Here is a 15,559-nt window from a genome sequence, read left to right as displayed (position 1 = left end):
TCCAGTTTGCTTATCAATCTGGTAAGTCAACGGTTACGGCACTTCACTCGCTAGTAACAAAGGTGGAAAAAACATTTTCAGCAAAATAAATAGCTCTATGCGCCTTTTTAGATATAGAAGGAGCATTTGATAATGCCTCCTATTCATCTATGAAGCGTGCCATGGAGAATACAAACTTCGACCAATGTATCATACATTGGATTCATACTGTGCTAAAAATAGAAATCACCTCTGAGCTGGGAAGTTCTTCTATAACAGTAAGGGCAACAAAGGGTTGCCCTCAAGGAGGAGTCCTCTCACCACTAATGTGGTCCTTAGTTGTAGACGATCTTCTAAGAAGCTTGAAGGAAAGAGGTTTCGAAGTAGTGGGCTTTGCAGACGATATAGTCATAATAGTGAGAGGAAAGTATGACGAAACTGTTTCGGAGAGAATGCAAAGGGCCCTAAACTATACACATTCATGGTGTATTAAGGAGGGCCTTAGCATCAACCCGTCAAACGTCGTAATTGTCCCTTTCACTAGGAGAAGGAAGATCAACCTAAGAGCTTTTCGGCTTGGAGGGATATAAATTCATCCTAGTGATCGAGTCAAATACTTAGGTTTGATTCTGGATGCCAAACTGAACTGGAATGCTCAAATTGAATCCGTGATCGGTAAGGCAACAAGTGCGTTTTGGTTATGCTCCAAAACTATTGGCAGAAAGTGGGGCTTGAAACCAAAAATTATAATGTGGATTTATACTGTCATAATCCGCCCAAAAGTGACGTATGCTTCGTTTGTTTGGTGGCCAAAAACAAAAGAGGCTACCACGCAATCAAAGCTTGCAAAAATTCAACGTCTTGCGTCCATTGCTGTTACAGGAGCGATGCGCAGCACTCCATCAAAAGCTTTAGATGCGATTCTCAGTCTGCTACCTTTGCACGAGTACGTGCAATTACAAGCAGAAAAGGAATTGCTGCGACTTAAACGAGTTGAAAAGTTTATGCCAGGTGATCTTGTAGCATTTCACAATACTTCCAAAATAGGCCAGTAATGAAAATGATTAAAGACTGGATGAAATCTGTGGAGAACCATGATGTTTCCTACAAGTTGCATGAAAAAACTCGCGCAAATTGGGAAGTCGGAGGTCCCACTGTTCGTCAAGGGTCAATCAAATTCTTTACAGATGGCTCAAAAGTTGGAATAAAAACGGGAGCAGGAATCTACGGCCCTGGAATACAAATTTCAGTGGCGATGGGACACTATCCTACGGTGTTTCAAGCGGAGATTCTTGCTATTTTGAAATGCGCAAATATCTGCCTTGAGAGAAAATACAGATATGCAAATATTTGTATTTTCTCAGATAGTCAAGCTGCACCAAAAGCATTGTGTGCTTACAAATGTATTTCAAAGCTTGTCTGGGAAAGCATTCTTTCACTGCGCAGGTTGTGTCAAGGGAACTCAGTAAACTTATACTGGGTCCCAGGTCACTGTGGCATTGAAGGGAATGAAATGGCAGACGAGCTTGCTAAAAGTGGTTCCAATTTACAGTTTGCTGGCCCAGTACCATTCTGTGGTATATCAAACTGTACAATTAAAATGGACCTGAAATGCTGGGCTGAGCAGAGGGTGATATCCATTTGGATGGATGTCAAAAATTGCAATCAGTCAAAACGATTTATAACACCAAATGCTTATAAAACCAAAAAGCTCTTAAAGCTATTTGGCGTGGCAATATAGAATATGTGCTTCACTTTTGAATAAATGTATACATTTATTCTCAAATAAATGTATCTTGAGCACTCAAATAATCTCTAAACCCGATTTCATTTCGTCATCAAATGTTTAAAAGCATTCACATTTATGCATACAAGTGGGCTATAGATTTTATAAACTTAAATTGAGATGAACAAGCATTTAGTTCCTGTGATTGGTTTTTGCTGCTTTCTGCATTCCGGGATGGTAAATAGCCATAGAGGAAACAAATCAGCCTTTGAAACAGTGTAAAGACGTTGCGTGGGTCATTGAGGTCGTTTTTTCAGATCAAGATTTTTTTGACTCCATTTCAGGTCCAAAAATTCGAGCGCGATCAGTCATGCCTACACTTTGCGCATCGCGATTGAAATTTGTATGGGATTTTATATGGGAAAACTCACTTTTTTGCATTTTCCTTATAAAAGAATAAAACTATTCTGAAAGTATTTAACCGATTATGTAAAAGTATAGCCTCAGATGCCCTGAAAAACTTTGCCGAAGACCGCAAGGCGATCCGAATCTTGTAACGAAAGTTATAACCTACTGATCGCCTGCGGTTCGCTTTGCGGTCTTCGACAAAGTTTGTTGACACATCCTGGGCTACAATTTTAAGTAACTTTCAAGAAAAATACGAAAAAGTATGATTTCCCATGTAAAATCCTATACAAATTTCAATCGCGATGCGCAAAATGTAGGATAAACCAATCATGCCCAAATTTTGCACAATTGTTTGGGACCTCAAAGGGCATCTTAAGAACTTTGATCTGGTCGAATCAGATCAATTTTAAATTTCCCCATACAACGTTAGAGTCTATATCAGCCATGTGACACAACCGAAAGAAAACGAAGGCACTCAAGCTAAGCAAGCTAATCCGTCTTTTCATAGTTAAAGCGACCAAAATATAAACGGCACATAAAAAGTGATTATTTTCCACAAAAAAATAAGAAAGAGTACATGAAGAACCGTAACCGTGTCCTTTCGGTTCTTGGCAAACCACAGATCCAAGAATTTGCCCGGTATAATGCGAACAGAGATGTCATCCCATTTTGAGGTCAACTATGCGGACAGCACGCGATTGTCCTATAATTGCATACAGGGTTCATACGCATATTACGTAACGCGAAAAATTACTATTTTAAATCCCCTCCCTCCCCACGTAACAACTTTGTATGGGGGATTTTGAATTTTTGTATGGCGCATAACACAGCGGTAGACCCCCTCCCTCACCTTTTAGTGTTACTTTATAGTTTTTGTCGTATAATGGATAATTCAGTAGTTTATTATTATTATTATTGTTTTTAACATTTTTGATATTTTTAAATGTGAATACTCAAATTTATTATGAAGAAAGTCGGATTTATTTATGAAAATATCAAACTTTATTTGTAAAAATATAGATATTTTTTTACTTGTTGATTTATTTGTAGTATTTTTATTTATGGAAAATAAATTTAAATTTATGCACTTGTTAATTTGGTTATAAAACTTCTGTAGTAATATTGCTCTTAATATGTGTTTTTTGTTATGGAGCGTTTGCCGTTTGTCGAAATGCAGTTTTTTAAATTCGCATATTCAGATTCACTATAGAAAGCCAACATGGGATGGCGTGTTAAAAAAATGAACTCGTCATTCCGAGCCACTGTGAAATGTTGTAACTTTACCATCGACGAGGTATCCAGTGCCACAAAACGATCAACCCCCGGCATCGTACGATCGTACTGTTGCGGTGCGCACCTGGATTACTACGTATTGCATTACACAACCGTTTATGAACTATTTCTCTGTTTTGTTTTTGTCCATGCCATAAGCTGTTACCGAGCAAATGGAGTAGGTATGATCAAAAATAAAATAAATTAGCAACTAAAGTAAACGTTCTGTAGAGAAGTAGGACCTTTCTTCGCTAAGCTTCCATTTTGGGAAAATTTCCGTTGTAACATTTAGTGATGTTGAACCAGTTGAGATACGTATAATATCCAGCCGTGTACAAAAATTCAAATCAATTCGTTTGATTTTGATTGAGTTATAGCGGTGCTCAACTAGATTCTCAAGTAGTTCGGCACTCTATTAAATTTTTCGTTGCATTGCATGCCAACTTGAAGCTAAGCTTACAAAATTTTTATAACGTAATTCATATTTTCAAAAATTGAACAATGTTTTTTATTGTTTTGCATTTTTATTCTTTTAATTTGTATGATTCGTCGAGAACTATGTAGGAAAAAAGTTTATCGAAAAATTATATTATAATCAAAAAAGTCATATAGTTATACTAAGGTGACGAAGGGTATTATCGGCAGGTTTGTTCTCTTCGTCATGGGGGGTTTTTGTGGGCCGAATTGCCTGAAATTTGGGCATATAACTCAGCTTGGTTGGGAAGGATTTGAGGCCAACTCTGAGACCAACAGGTTTCAAAAAACCCCCATGACGAAAAGAACAAAACTGCCGAGAATACATAAATTCCCCTATATCTCAAAAATTTCATATTGGCAAGCAGAGAGTTTTGGGCTTGAAAATGCGGTCTTCGAGGTTTTTCGAACATCCCTTAATTGACTTACGGTATCAAGGTTCAAATTCGTGAACACGACCGACTGCAATTACAATTATCATTTGCACTGCCTACAATTTACCAACCTTTTCTCATGTCGCTGGCCGTGTTATGTATACCGTCAATTGATATAGGCTGGAGTATTTTGCCATGCTCAGCGAATTGTTTGTTTTGACTGACCTAGTGGTAATTTTGTTCAGTTCTTGCTCTGTGCAATGTTCGCTCACTGCGTCGCCTCTCGTAAGGTTGGATGATTTTGTTTTTCGCTGAAATTCCTTTCGTATTTCAACGTTCATTGACCAGCGCCTCGGGAAGTGACTAACCTTTGTCGAAGTAAATGGGTCACAACGGGATTGTTTACGATTTACGGTATTTGAGAACGGTTAGCGCATGGCTCATGCAGAGGGACGGATTGTATTATGGGTTGCTGTAGCACAAAAAATGTCAAGCACAACAGAATTTAGGTAGATAATTTTGATTTTATAATGAAAAAACTCAAAATTGGTAATTAATTATACAAAAATGAACTATTTGTCTGTCTCGAAGATCATCCTATGACACATACAAAAAGATTTCAGGCCGTTGAAGTCGAATCCGAGCTCAGATTTGCTTCAGCACGTGACAATCGAGATATTCGGGGCGTTTGATATACGTATTCGGATAAATTTTTGCTGCTCGCTTTTGTGTAACGTTTCACGTTCTGCCGGGTTCCTTACTGCAGCATTGCCGCCCGCGCTGCTTTCTTCTCGAATCATTCGTTCGGTTGACTCTGCTCCACCCGGTGGTGCTCTAGGTTGCCAGCTGTTTTTACTGTACTCCTACTCTACTACTGTGTTAATGACGGAAAGTTTTGGGTGCAGTTGGACCATCACCGTAGTGGTCAGTCTGATGTCGTATCGTTTAATAATCAGAACGTGGTTGATTTGATTTGGAAGCGGTAAAATCAGTGAGTCATAGGCCGTCTTTATACATCAGCTGATCTAATCAGCTGGACCTAAAAAATCAGCCCGTCAGTCTGAATTCCTGGTCCTGGCCTATCTGAGAGTTGAGGTCTTTTTTTAATAAGCATGACATCGTGGCTTGGGCAGCGGTCATACTCTCGTTCGAGCTACGCGTAGATTGCGTCCTTGACATTATCAGTGCTTCCGGAGTGAGGGCTGTGAACGTTTATCATACTGATTCTGAATAATCAGTACTTGATTCTCAATCAGCACTTCCTTTCGCCAATCGGCCGCAAATTTATCACGCGCCTCTGCCTATCGTCCATCTCGATTAAGGATCAAATAACCATCATTCAGTTATCAGCAATCATCAATTATTTAAAAGCAGTTTTCTTCCTCTTAATCACAATCATTGAAAATTATTTCACTGTTATTCAGATGATGGCCAGAGTGCAGTGATAAATTTTTATTAACATTGGTTGAGATTTCAGCGAGAAAACTGCGTTTGGGTTTTTGCTAAACGATGATGGTTTGTTTCCTCTTAAGGCAACTTCCAGTTGGTTGGCTGTTCGAGGCCGTATAAAGTTGATCATCAATATTATGTACTACGATCAGCCTAGATAGCTGTGTAGTATCGGTAGCGGTTGTCTTAATTAGCTATGAATAACACTACGGACCGCCTGTTCCGGTGGCAAGAGTCCACTGAACAGGTGACCCCTAATTCATGGTGGAATGCGACTATATGCTTACCGTGCCCAGAAATAAATGGCTAGAGGGGTCTGATAAAAACCTAACCGCTAACGGAGCCTACGGAGTACTAGGGCGCCCTCCACAGTATTTTGACCTTACTGCGCTAACCGGAGCAATGCTGCAGTGGACCCTGTGTTTCTCCAAGACAATCAGCTGCCCTTTTTTAGTTTCAAACTTGAGGTTAAATAAGGGTGGAATGATGAAGATGTTGTTGATTAGTATACATTTTCACTTATAAGGTTTCACATTATGCGATTTACACAGTGTATTCTGTGTATTTTCGTCTTTGGCGTTTTACATTCGATACCGATCTGGTTTCATTGCTGTTGTTTTTTGTTGTGCTGTGATTGTAAAAAGTTCAATATTGCCTAGTTTGGGTAGTGGCTACGGTTAGGATAGGATAGCTCAGATCAATCTTCAGCATAATAGAACAGCAACAATCAATCTTTGCCGACTTATGCAAAATGCTACAGCCCAAGTGGCCTTAGTCCAAGAATCTTACTTTCGTGAGGGGATTGTTTGTTACTAGAAAAAACGAAATGGCAAACTCGCGTGTCATGCCTCGAGCATATGTGCTTGTCAACAACGTAATCGTATCTACATTCGTCTCTGAGCTAACCACCAGGAATGTATGTTATTGATGTGTCTGTTGGAAACGTCTATTGTTCAGTTTATTTACCGCATGATGAACCATCCTCTACGAATTATTTCAAATAAGTCATCGCATCTTGCACTCCAAAAGGCCTTGCGCTGATTGTAGGCAGTGATGGTAATGCTCATCATCATCTGGGGCAGCTCATACATTAACTTAAGAGATTCCAGTTTGATGGCATTGGCGTAACTAGGATTTTTTCCTGGAGGGGGCCCAGGGGGGGGGGCTGACTTTAGGTTACTTTTAAGCGGGATGGGCGCCCGATATGTGAATATGCAAATCGTTATTGTAGTTTCCGTAAACTATATGAGTACGAACAATTCCTCCAAGATTTTTTGCTTCAGTGATTCCATCATGGCTTCTTCCAGGAATTCAATCAAGAATTCATTTAGGCATTCCACTACACATTTTTTCGGGGATTTGTTCTGGGATATCTTTAGAGGTTCCTCCAGTAATTGTTCCAGTGTTTTTTTCGAGGTTTCCTTCAGGAATTTCCCCAGAGATCATTTAAGGTATTTCTGCAGGTATTCCGAGATTTCTACAGGGATTTCTCCATATATGCCTTCCAGAATTCCACTAGGGATTGCTCCAATAATTACATCTGGAATGATTCGAAGTATTTCTGCAGGAATGTATTCCAGAAATTCTTTTACAAATTTTACTTAGAGATTATTAAAAAATACTCCAATAATTGCTTGAAAAATTTGTACAAAAAAAAACTTTAAGGATCCTAGTATTCCTTCAACAATTACTGCAGTCATTGATTTCTTCAATTTTTATATCCGGGAATATTCCTACAAAAAATCTTTTAGATATTCGCTAAGAAAGCTCTCCTGAGATTCCATAAAGAGTTCCTCATGGGGTTGCTTCCGGGATTCCTCATCGAGTTTCTTTAGACATAACTTCAAGAGTTCCTCCAGGGATTCACCGGAAATTTCTTCTGTTATTCTTTCAAAAACGAATTCCGGGATTATTTTAAAAATTCCTGCAAGAACTCTTGTTGGGGTTCCTTCAGAAACTCCCCCAGGAATCAATCCAGGATTTCAGGATTTCCTCAGGAATATCAGTGGTTTCTTCAGCATTTCCCCTGAGAATTTTTCAGAAACTCCTCCTGGAATTCCCTCAGAAATCGAACTATGTATTTCATCAGGAGTAAATCTTGAGATTCCTCCAGGAACTCCTCAAGCGATTCCTTCGGAAATTCCTTCCGAATGTTTTCAATAATTATTCCAGGTATTCCTTCTCGCACTCCCTCAAGAGTTCTACCAAGAATTTCTCCAGGAATTACCCCAGGTATTTCGTCAGGAATTCCACCGGGAATTTATTAAAGAATGGATCCAGGAATTATTCCACGAATTCCTCCGAAAATTCTTCCAGGGTTTCCTGCAAGAATTAATCTAGGAATTTCTTCTCTTCTAGGGTTCCTCTACACATTTCTCAAGGATTTATTTCATGGATCCCTCCAGAAATACCACCGATGATTCCTGCAGTTATTCCTCCAGAAAATCCTTCTGGAATTCCTCCAGAATCTCCTCTGGAAATGCCTCCTGGAACTCCACCAGAAATTCCTTTCAGAATTCATCTAAAAATTTCTCCACGAATTCCTTCAGAAATTTCTCCATGGATTCCTTCCAGAATTCCTCTAAAAATTCTTCCAGGAATTCATTCAGGGATTCCTCAAGGATTCATGTGATAATGTAAGCCTAATAAGCGGGTATCAATAAACTGCGCGCCCAATGGTCATTAAACAAAATGACTATAACAGTGAAAAAATTAGCCCTAATTCGATGAACAACCAGACCACACTGATCCAGAGCCATGTAATTTCACATACTAGATGAAATAAGTACATATATTTGATGATATTGTAGAGAAAATTAAAAATTTTGTTTTATCAGAAACGAAATTTAGCGACCTGTGTACTTTTCTGCGGTTTGAAAATTCTGATTGTCTTCAGCTTCAGGTGCCGCCCTGTAAAGGTTAGTGACCAAAATGGGAAAATTTTTAATTTACTTTTCAGATAACTAGCCTATTAGAGATCGTGGAACGTTGAAACATAGATTGGTTAACGTCAAATGGACGAAAATGAGGTTTGAAGTTGAAAAACACCTTCGAATTTTTTCCTGCTGCATACTGTAGGTGGTACTAGCGCTCTAGCGCTCTAGCACCGTATATATAAGAATTAGAATATAGCGTCCTTGGTGATAATTGTAGGAAAAACAGTAATCTACAACTTTGTCGAACCCAACAATTCAATACAAGGCTTCTGAACTGAGTTATAGACAAATGAGTCAAAAGATTGTCAGGTGATCGAAAACATCCTTGATAAGGTACACCGGGGCAAGTTGAAACGGGTGGGGCAAGATGAAACAGCGGGTTAACATGATGTTTTCTAATGATAATAAACAATTTGATCGCCATAACGCATAGTTTTTGATTCAAACAATCTTTTAACGAAGGATAAATTACCAAATTGTATTGAAATCTGTTTAAAAACATCTTGCCCCACCCGTTTCAACTTGCCCCGGTGTACCTTATTAAAACTTCCTCAATGATCACTTGAATTTGTGCATTGTTTGATAGACGCACAAATACCCCTGGCCCACGAAATAAAATAAATTAATAGTGACCGACTTGAAATCCAGCACGGTTCTAATGAATACACTCGCGTTTACGCTTCAGCTTCATGGATCATTTCTTATTATGTGACATCTATTCTCACTATGTTTGTCATCACGACAGTAGTTTTTAGATATTTTCTAATTTCCTTATATAAAGTCATGAAAAATTTCTTAGGGGGCGGGGGGTGGGGGCTTGGCGGATTCTGGGGGGGTTACTAGTTACGCCAATGTTTGATGGACTACTTAAGTAGTGCAGATGTTGGATTACTTAACATAGGTAACCGCCCAACCTCCATGGTATCTGCCAGAGAGGAAAGTCTACATAACGCTTTGCTCTAGTAGAATTAGTCACGAGCTGACCAATTGGCATGTGTCAGATAAAGAATCTTTATCTGACCATCGCTACATCTTTTTTGAATACTAAAATGTTACTTCGCAATCTTTGCGTTTCAGGAATCCCCTTGCAATCTGGGATCTGGGATCTACTTACTGATTTGGTTGCGGCCAAATTTCATGGATACTCATCATCTATTGATAGGTACTACAACTACCTTCATCATGGAAGCTTGCCTTTTACGGTCTGTGAAGACCACAAGAGGAACCCCTTGGCAGAACTCGGATCTGGCGAAGCTCAGGAAACAATGTAGAAAGTGCTGGAACAGACGACATTCGGCCTACAGGAAAGCTTTCCGGTCTGCTGAAGGATCCAGCAGGATAAACCTTTGTACGAATGTTTCCAGTTTCAGTGAAGTCAGTCGGTTAAACAAAATCCTTGCGAAATCTAAGGATTTCCGAGTGAACGAACTTCGTTTGCCAAATGGCGATTTCACTTCCTCTGATGAGGAAGTTCTGAAATGCTTATTCAGCCAGCACACACACTTCCCCGTATGTTTTCTTGTAGTTATGATTCTCTGTCTTCGGCCCTGAGCATTGTAACTATAGAATCGATGGAGTGGGCACTAAACAGCTTTGAGCCTTTCAAATCTCCTGAGGCAGATGGGATTTATCCTATTTTGCTTCAGAAGGGATTTGATCATTTCAAACATGTTTTGAAAAAAAAAAAAAAACTTGTTTGCAGTTTTGCTACAGAGTATATTCCCAAATCCTGGCGGGATATTACTGTGCAGTTTATTCCGAAAGTGGGTCGTGCGTCGTATGAAGAAGCAAAGAGTTTCAGACCTATCAGTTTGACCTCTTTTCTACTGAAATGCTTAGAACGCATTGTGGTCAACTTGCCTCTTCATGGGAACAGAAGTTATTGTAAGCCGATCCTACTAGAAAACAATCGCTCAAGTTTGCATTTCCCCTAAATCCCCAAAAAAAAAATCCTGAGAAGGAATTCCCGAGGCAACCTTTGAACAAAATTCCGAAAATATTCCTGAAATAATCCCTGGAGGAGCTTAGAAGAAACCCAGAAATTCACGAGGGTATTTCTGAAGGAAATCTCAAAGGAATCCCTGAAAGAATTTCCGAAGGAATCTCTCAAAGGTTCCTCAAATAATCTTCAAAGAAATCTCTTCACAAAGGAATTCTTGAAGGCATTCGCGAAGAAAAAAGTTCAAAATAACGTTCAATAACATCCCGTTTATTTCCTATTTATTAATTAAACATTTCTATCTTCTCTTCAAATTTTTCAGATCAAATCCCCAACCGATCATGTCACACTGAATGCACTGGATCTGGTGATTCCTAAGGCAACCATCACTTTTGGTCCAGACAACACCATACTAACAGCAACGGAGACAAAGTTCTGCGCCGATCAAGAAACAGTATGCTTCGTTTTCCCGTCAGAAATCCCCGCTGGTTCGGCTCAACTGGACCTGGAGTTCACCGGCGAGCTAAACGACAAAATGAAAGGCTTCTACCGGAGCAAATACTTCACTTCGTCGGGCGAGGAGCGGTTCGCTGGAGTGACTCAGTTTGAAGCCACCGACGCGAGACGATGTTTCCCGTGCTGGGACGAACCTGCAATAAAGGCAACCTTCAATATTTCGCTAACAGTGCCAAAGGACCGCGTGGCGCTGTCCAACATGCCCGTGGTAAGCGAAAGCGAATCAGACGGTCTGCGGACTCTCAAGTATGGACGGACCCCAATCATGTCGACCTATCTGGTTGCCGTTGTGGTCGGAGAGTTCGACTACGTGGAAGGAAAATCGAAAGATGGTGTACTGGTGCGGGTATTCACGCCCGTGGGAAAGAATGAGCAAGGGAAGTTTGCGCTCGACGTGGCCATCGAAGTGCTGCATTACTACAATTCGTATTTCTCGATCGAGTATCCACTGCCAAAGATGGACCTGGTTGCAATATCGGATTTTTCCGCCGGTGCTATGGAGAACTGGGGTCTGATCACATATCGGGAGACTTTTGTGCTAGTCGATTCGGAGAACACATCACTGATTCGGAAGCAATCAATTGCCTTGACGGTGGCTCATGAGATTGCCCATCAATGGTTTGGAAACCTGGTGACCATGGAATGGTGGACTCACCTGTGGCTCAATGAGGGCTATGCTTCATTTGCGGAATTCCTTTGTGTTAACAAGCTTTTCCCTAACTATTCCATCTGGAATCAATTCACCACCGATATGTATACTCGTGCCTTAGAGCTGGACTGCCTCAAAAACTCCCATCCAATCGAGGTCCCCGTGGGGCATCCGTCTGAAATCGACGAAATTTTCGACGAAATCAGCTACAACAAGGGAGCCAGTGTTATCCGCATGCTTTACCATTACCTTGGGGATGATGACTTCCGAAAAGGAATGAATCTGTATCTGACTCGGCACAAGTACAAGAACACCTTCACGGAAGACCTGTGGGCAGCTTTCGAGGAGACAAGCAGTAAGCCAGTCGGCAGCATCATGTCCACCTGGATCAAGCAAATGGGTTTCCCGGTGGTAAAGATCCTGTCGTCCGAGCAGAAGGGAACCACCCGAGTCCTCAAGCTGGAGCAGGAGAAGTTCTGTGCCGATGGCTGTCGAGCCGAACAGAAGTGCCACTGGATGATCCCGATCATTATCTCAACCCCGAACTCGTCGTATGCGCACACCTTCATCATGGACAAGGAAACGGTCGAGGTCGAGGTGGACAACGTGGATCCGGCTCACTGGGTTAAGCTGAATCCGGCGTCCATCGGGTACTATCGCACGCAGTATCCGGCAGACATGCTGGACAAATTCCTGCCGGAAATTAGCAGCAACAGTATGCAGCCTCTGGATCGGCTGGGACTGCTGGATGATCTGTTCGCGTTGGTCCAAGCCGGAAGGAGTTCGACAGTTGATGTAAGTAATTTGTTATAGGGTTAGATGCTGTTGGGATAGCGAAATCGTCTTTTTGTTTTTGTAGCGAATAGATATGTTCTTTAAAAGTGACGGACTCGTCAGTTTATTTGTGCTATCATTATTTTGGTGATGAATGCTATTTTTTGAAGTTTTCTAAAGAGGAAAGGACTGTAGTGTCTACCTAATAGTTCTGTGCATTGGATATCTACCTACATGAAATACTATTCATGACAGTACTTAAATGTCTAGGTATGATTCATTATGTCTACCTAATGTAGTATAAATAAATACGGGTGGTCATTGGACTACACAGCAGAGACTGCACAAGTCTTGGACTTGTCAACATCTTTATTATTCTTCTTTCGAAGGATATAAAAGATACCAAATGGGGTCAAATTGATATTCTTAATGAAAGGGAGATAGATTTTAAAGTTTGCATGAGAGTTTTAGGGAATGGCATAGGGATTTAAGTGGTGTTTCAGAGGAATTTCAAGGAGGTTTATGGAGTTTTCGTGGTTTTAAAGGTAATCAATGGTCTGTTTGGAGAGTTCAAGCCCCACGAAACCTCCAACCTCCCCTCCCTCTTTTAGGCAAAGGAAGTTTCAGGTTGGTGTTTAGCATGTTTTAGCGGTTGAGAAGGAAGGAGAATGGCTGTTAGAGGAGATTTTCAGGGAAAGCACGGTGGGAGTAGTAAGTATTAAAGAGGTTTTTAAGAGTGAGTCCATGAAGATTTCATGTGAGTTTAAGGTGGGGGAGGGAGCTAAGAAAGTTTCCTATGAGGTTCCATGAGCGTATCAGGAGTTTGTTGGGTTTAAGTGGGTTTCAAGGGGATTTAAGAAACTTTCAAGAGAGAAAGTTTGAAGGGTTGTCAGGAAACATTTATGGGTACTCATGAAGAGGGTGTTAAGGGGTTGCAAAAAATTCTCAGTAAGTTGCTGGAGAGCTTTAGGTAATTGCAGGGGCAGTTGAGGTATTTTCAGAGGTTTCAAGGGGTTTTTGATGAATTCAAGGGAACTTTCAGAGGCCGTCGGGGGTTTCTGGTAGTTTTAGGGGATTTTCAGGTGGTTTTAGAGGATTTCACGAGGGAGTCTTTATGGGGTTTCAAAAGTGGCTCCAGAGCATGTCAACAGGTTTTATAGAGTTTCAGGTTCGGTTTATGGGAGGCTTAACGTGATCTCAGGGGTGTCTCCTTCTACTTGGCGTAACGTTCCCACTGGAATAGAGCCTGGATCACCAGAGATCACCACTTACAATTTTTGACCCGATATTGCAAGGCAAACTGCAAAGCGATTTGAAATCTTGGAAGTATTTTTGGCAAAGAATTTGAAATACTTTAGAGAAGTTTCTTTGTTCTTGTTGTTCTTTATGATAACATGCAAATAATTTGCGATGCTCATAGTTGGTTTCCCATTTTAATTTTGTATCATTATATTTGCAGGCACTAAAAGTGATGGACGCATGCCAAAATGAGCACGATTACACCGTGTGGTCATCGATTTCCAATTTCCTGACCAAGCTGCAACTACTGTTGGCCAACTCGCCCGCAGAAGAACACTTCAACCAATATGGAACCCGCCTGTATAGGACCGTGGCCAACAAACTGGGCTGGACGGTGAAACCCGACGAGAACCATTTGGACACCCTTCTGCGGCCGCTCGTTCTCAGCCGGTTGGTGTCTTTCCGCTGTCCCCAAACGGTTACCGAGGCTAAATCTAGGTAAGCATCGGGTGACTTAAAACTGAATGTCTCCAATTCACTTTAAAATTCTGAAATATTTCTAGGTTTGCGGACCACGCTTCTGGAAAGTGTGTTCTACCGGCGGATCTGCGCAGCACCTGCTACAAAGCAGTCCTTCAAAATGGCGATTTGAGCACCTTCAACGAAATGCTACGCCTTTATCGGGCAACCGATTTGCACGAGGAAAAGGACCGCATTTCCCGCGCGCTCGGGTCCATCAGTGACGTGGAAATCCTACGCAAAGTAATCGAATTTGCCATGTCCAATGAAGTGCGTGCTCAGGATTCGGTATTCGTGATTGTGTCCGTAGCGATCAATCCCAAGGGACGGGACATGACCTGGGACTATTTTAAGGAGAACTGGAAGATTCTATTGGACCGCTACGAGGGAGGATTCCTTCTGTCCCGTTTGATCAAATACCTAACGGAGAACTTCTCCACCGAAGAACGAGCTGTCGAAGTTCAGCAATTCTTCAAGGATCATGAATTCCCCGGCACTGAGCGAACCGTTTCGCAATCCATCGAGACCATCCGACTGAACGTGGCTTGGCTCAAACGCGATCTGGAAGGCATTAATGCGTACCTGAAGCAATAGAGGTGCATTTGAGTAACGCAGACGAAGAAGCATTTTCCAAAAGACCACGAAACCTGTTCATCACACCAATTATTCGTTGTTATGTTGCATGTTAGAATTGAAATTTAGTTGCATGCTTTTTATCTTTCGTAACAGTATATGGCCATAAGTACCTTCGTTCCCCGTTTCCGTACGATAAATGCCAAAGGTTGGCGAAACAGCAGTGCCAGTAGAGTATATTACAGAGCATAATAAAACCTAAATAAATTAAACACAGAGCATTACACTTGGTAACAATTGTTAGATTTTTGTCCGTAATTTAAGTTGTTTTTATGCTAAAATAAGCAATAATGGTAAGATGCGTAGATTGATTCGTTCAGTAGATTTATGCCTTATAGGTTGCATTGCTGAGGGTAATTTTTTACTCTTTTTAAGAATTATATACATATGCATATTCTGCCATTTGTAGACAGTGTTAGGAAGCGTTGAACGATTGCAAATTGGAATAAAAACTCGAAAGGTAATAGTGTTGGTGTTTCATTAATGTTCTAAACAACCGAAATTTTCTAGTGATTGATTTGATACCGAGCTTAATAGTTCTATTAAAAAGAAATATGCCATTAACATTTTAGAAAAAAAATGAGGAATGGTAGATATAATTCATGAAAGAATCCTTAATGGGATTTTAGACAAATTCCTTGAGGAATCATTCAAAGAATTTATGCAGGAATC

The 15,559-nt window shown here is 40.7% G+C and overlaps 1 protein-coding gene across 3 annotated transcripts in view; it reads left to right on the top strand.

The window, feature by feature from the left end:
- The window catches only part of LOC109430897 (puromycin-sensitive aminopeptidase), a 70,823-nt gene extending 55,472 nt beyond the window's left edge, over nt 1-15,351 (top strand). For all 3 annotated transcript variants that reach the window (XM_062852653.1, XM_062852654.1, XM_062852655.1), the window contains exons 4-6: nt 10,880-12,517; nt 13,956-14,233; nt 14,299-15,351. In XM_062852653.1, coding sequence (XP_062708637.1) covers nt 10,880-12,517; nt 13,956-14,233; nt 14,299-14,848 — 2,466 coding nt within the window. In that variant the 3' untranslated portion in view covers nt 14,849-15,351. The remainder of the gene's footprint in view (nt 1-10,879; nt 12,518-13,955; nt 14,234-14,298) is intronic.
- Nucleotides 15,352-15,559: the final 208 nt, after the last annotated feature.

This window comes from Aedes albopictus, chromosome 2 (genome assembly GCF_035046485.1).
Source record: "Aedes albopictus strain Foshan chromosome 2, AalbF5, whole genome shotgun sequence".
In the NCBI taxonomy this organism is placed as follows: Eukaryota; Metazoa; Arthropoda; class Insecta; order Diptera; family Culicidae; genus Aedes; species Aedes albopictus.
This window is presented reverse-complemented; position numbering and strand designations above follow the sequence as displayed.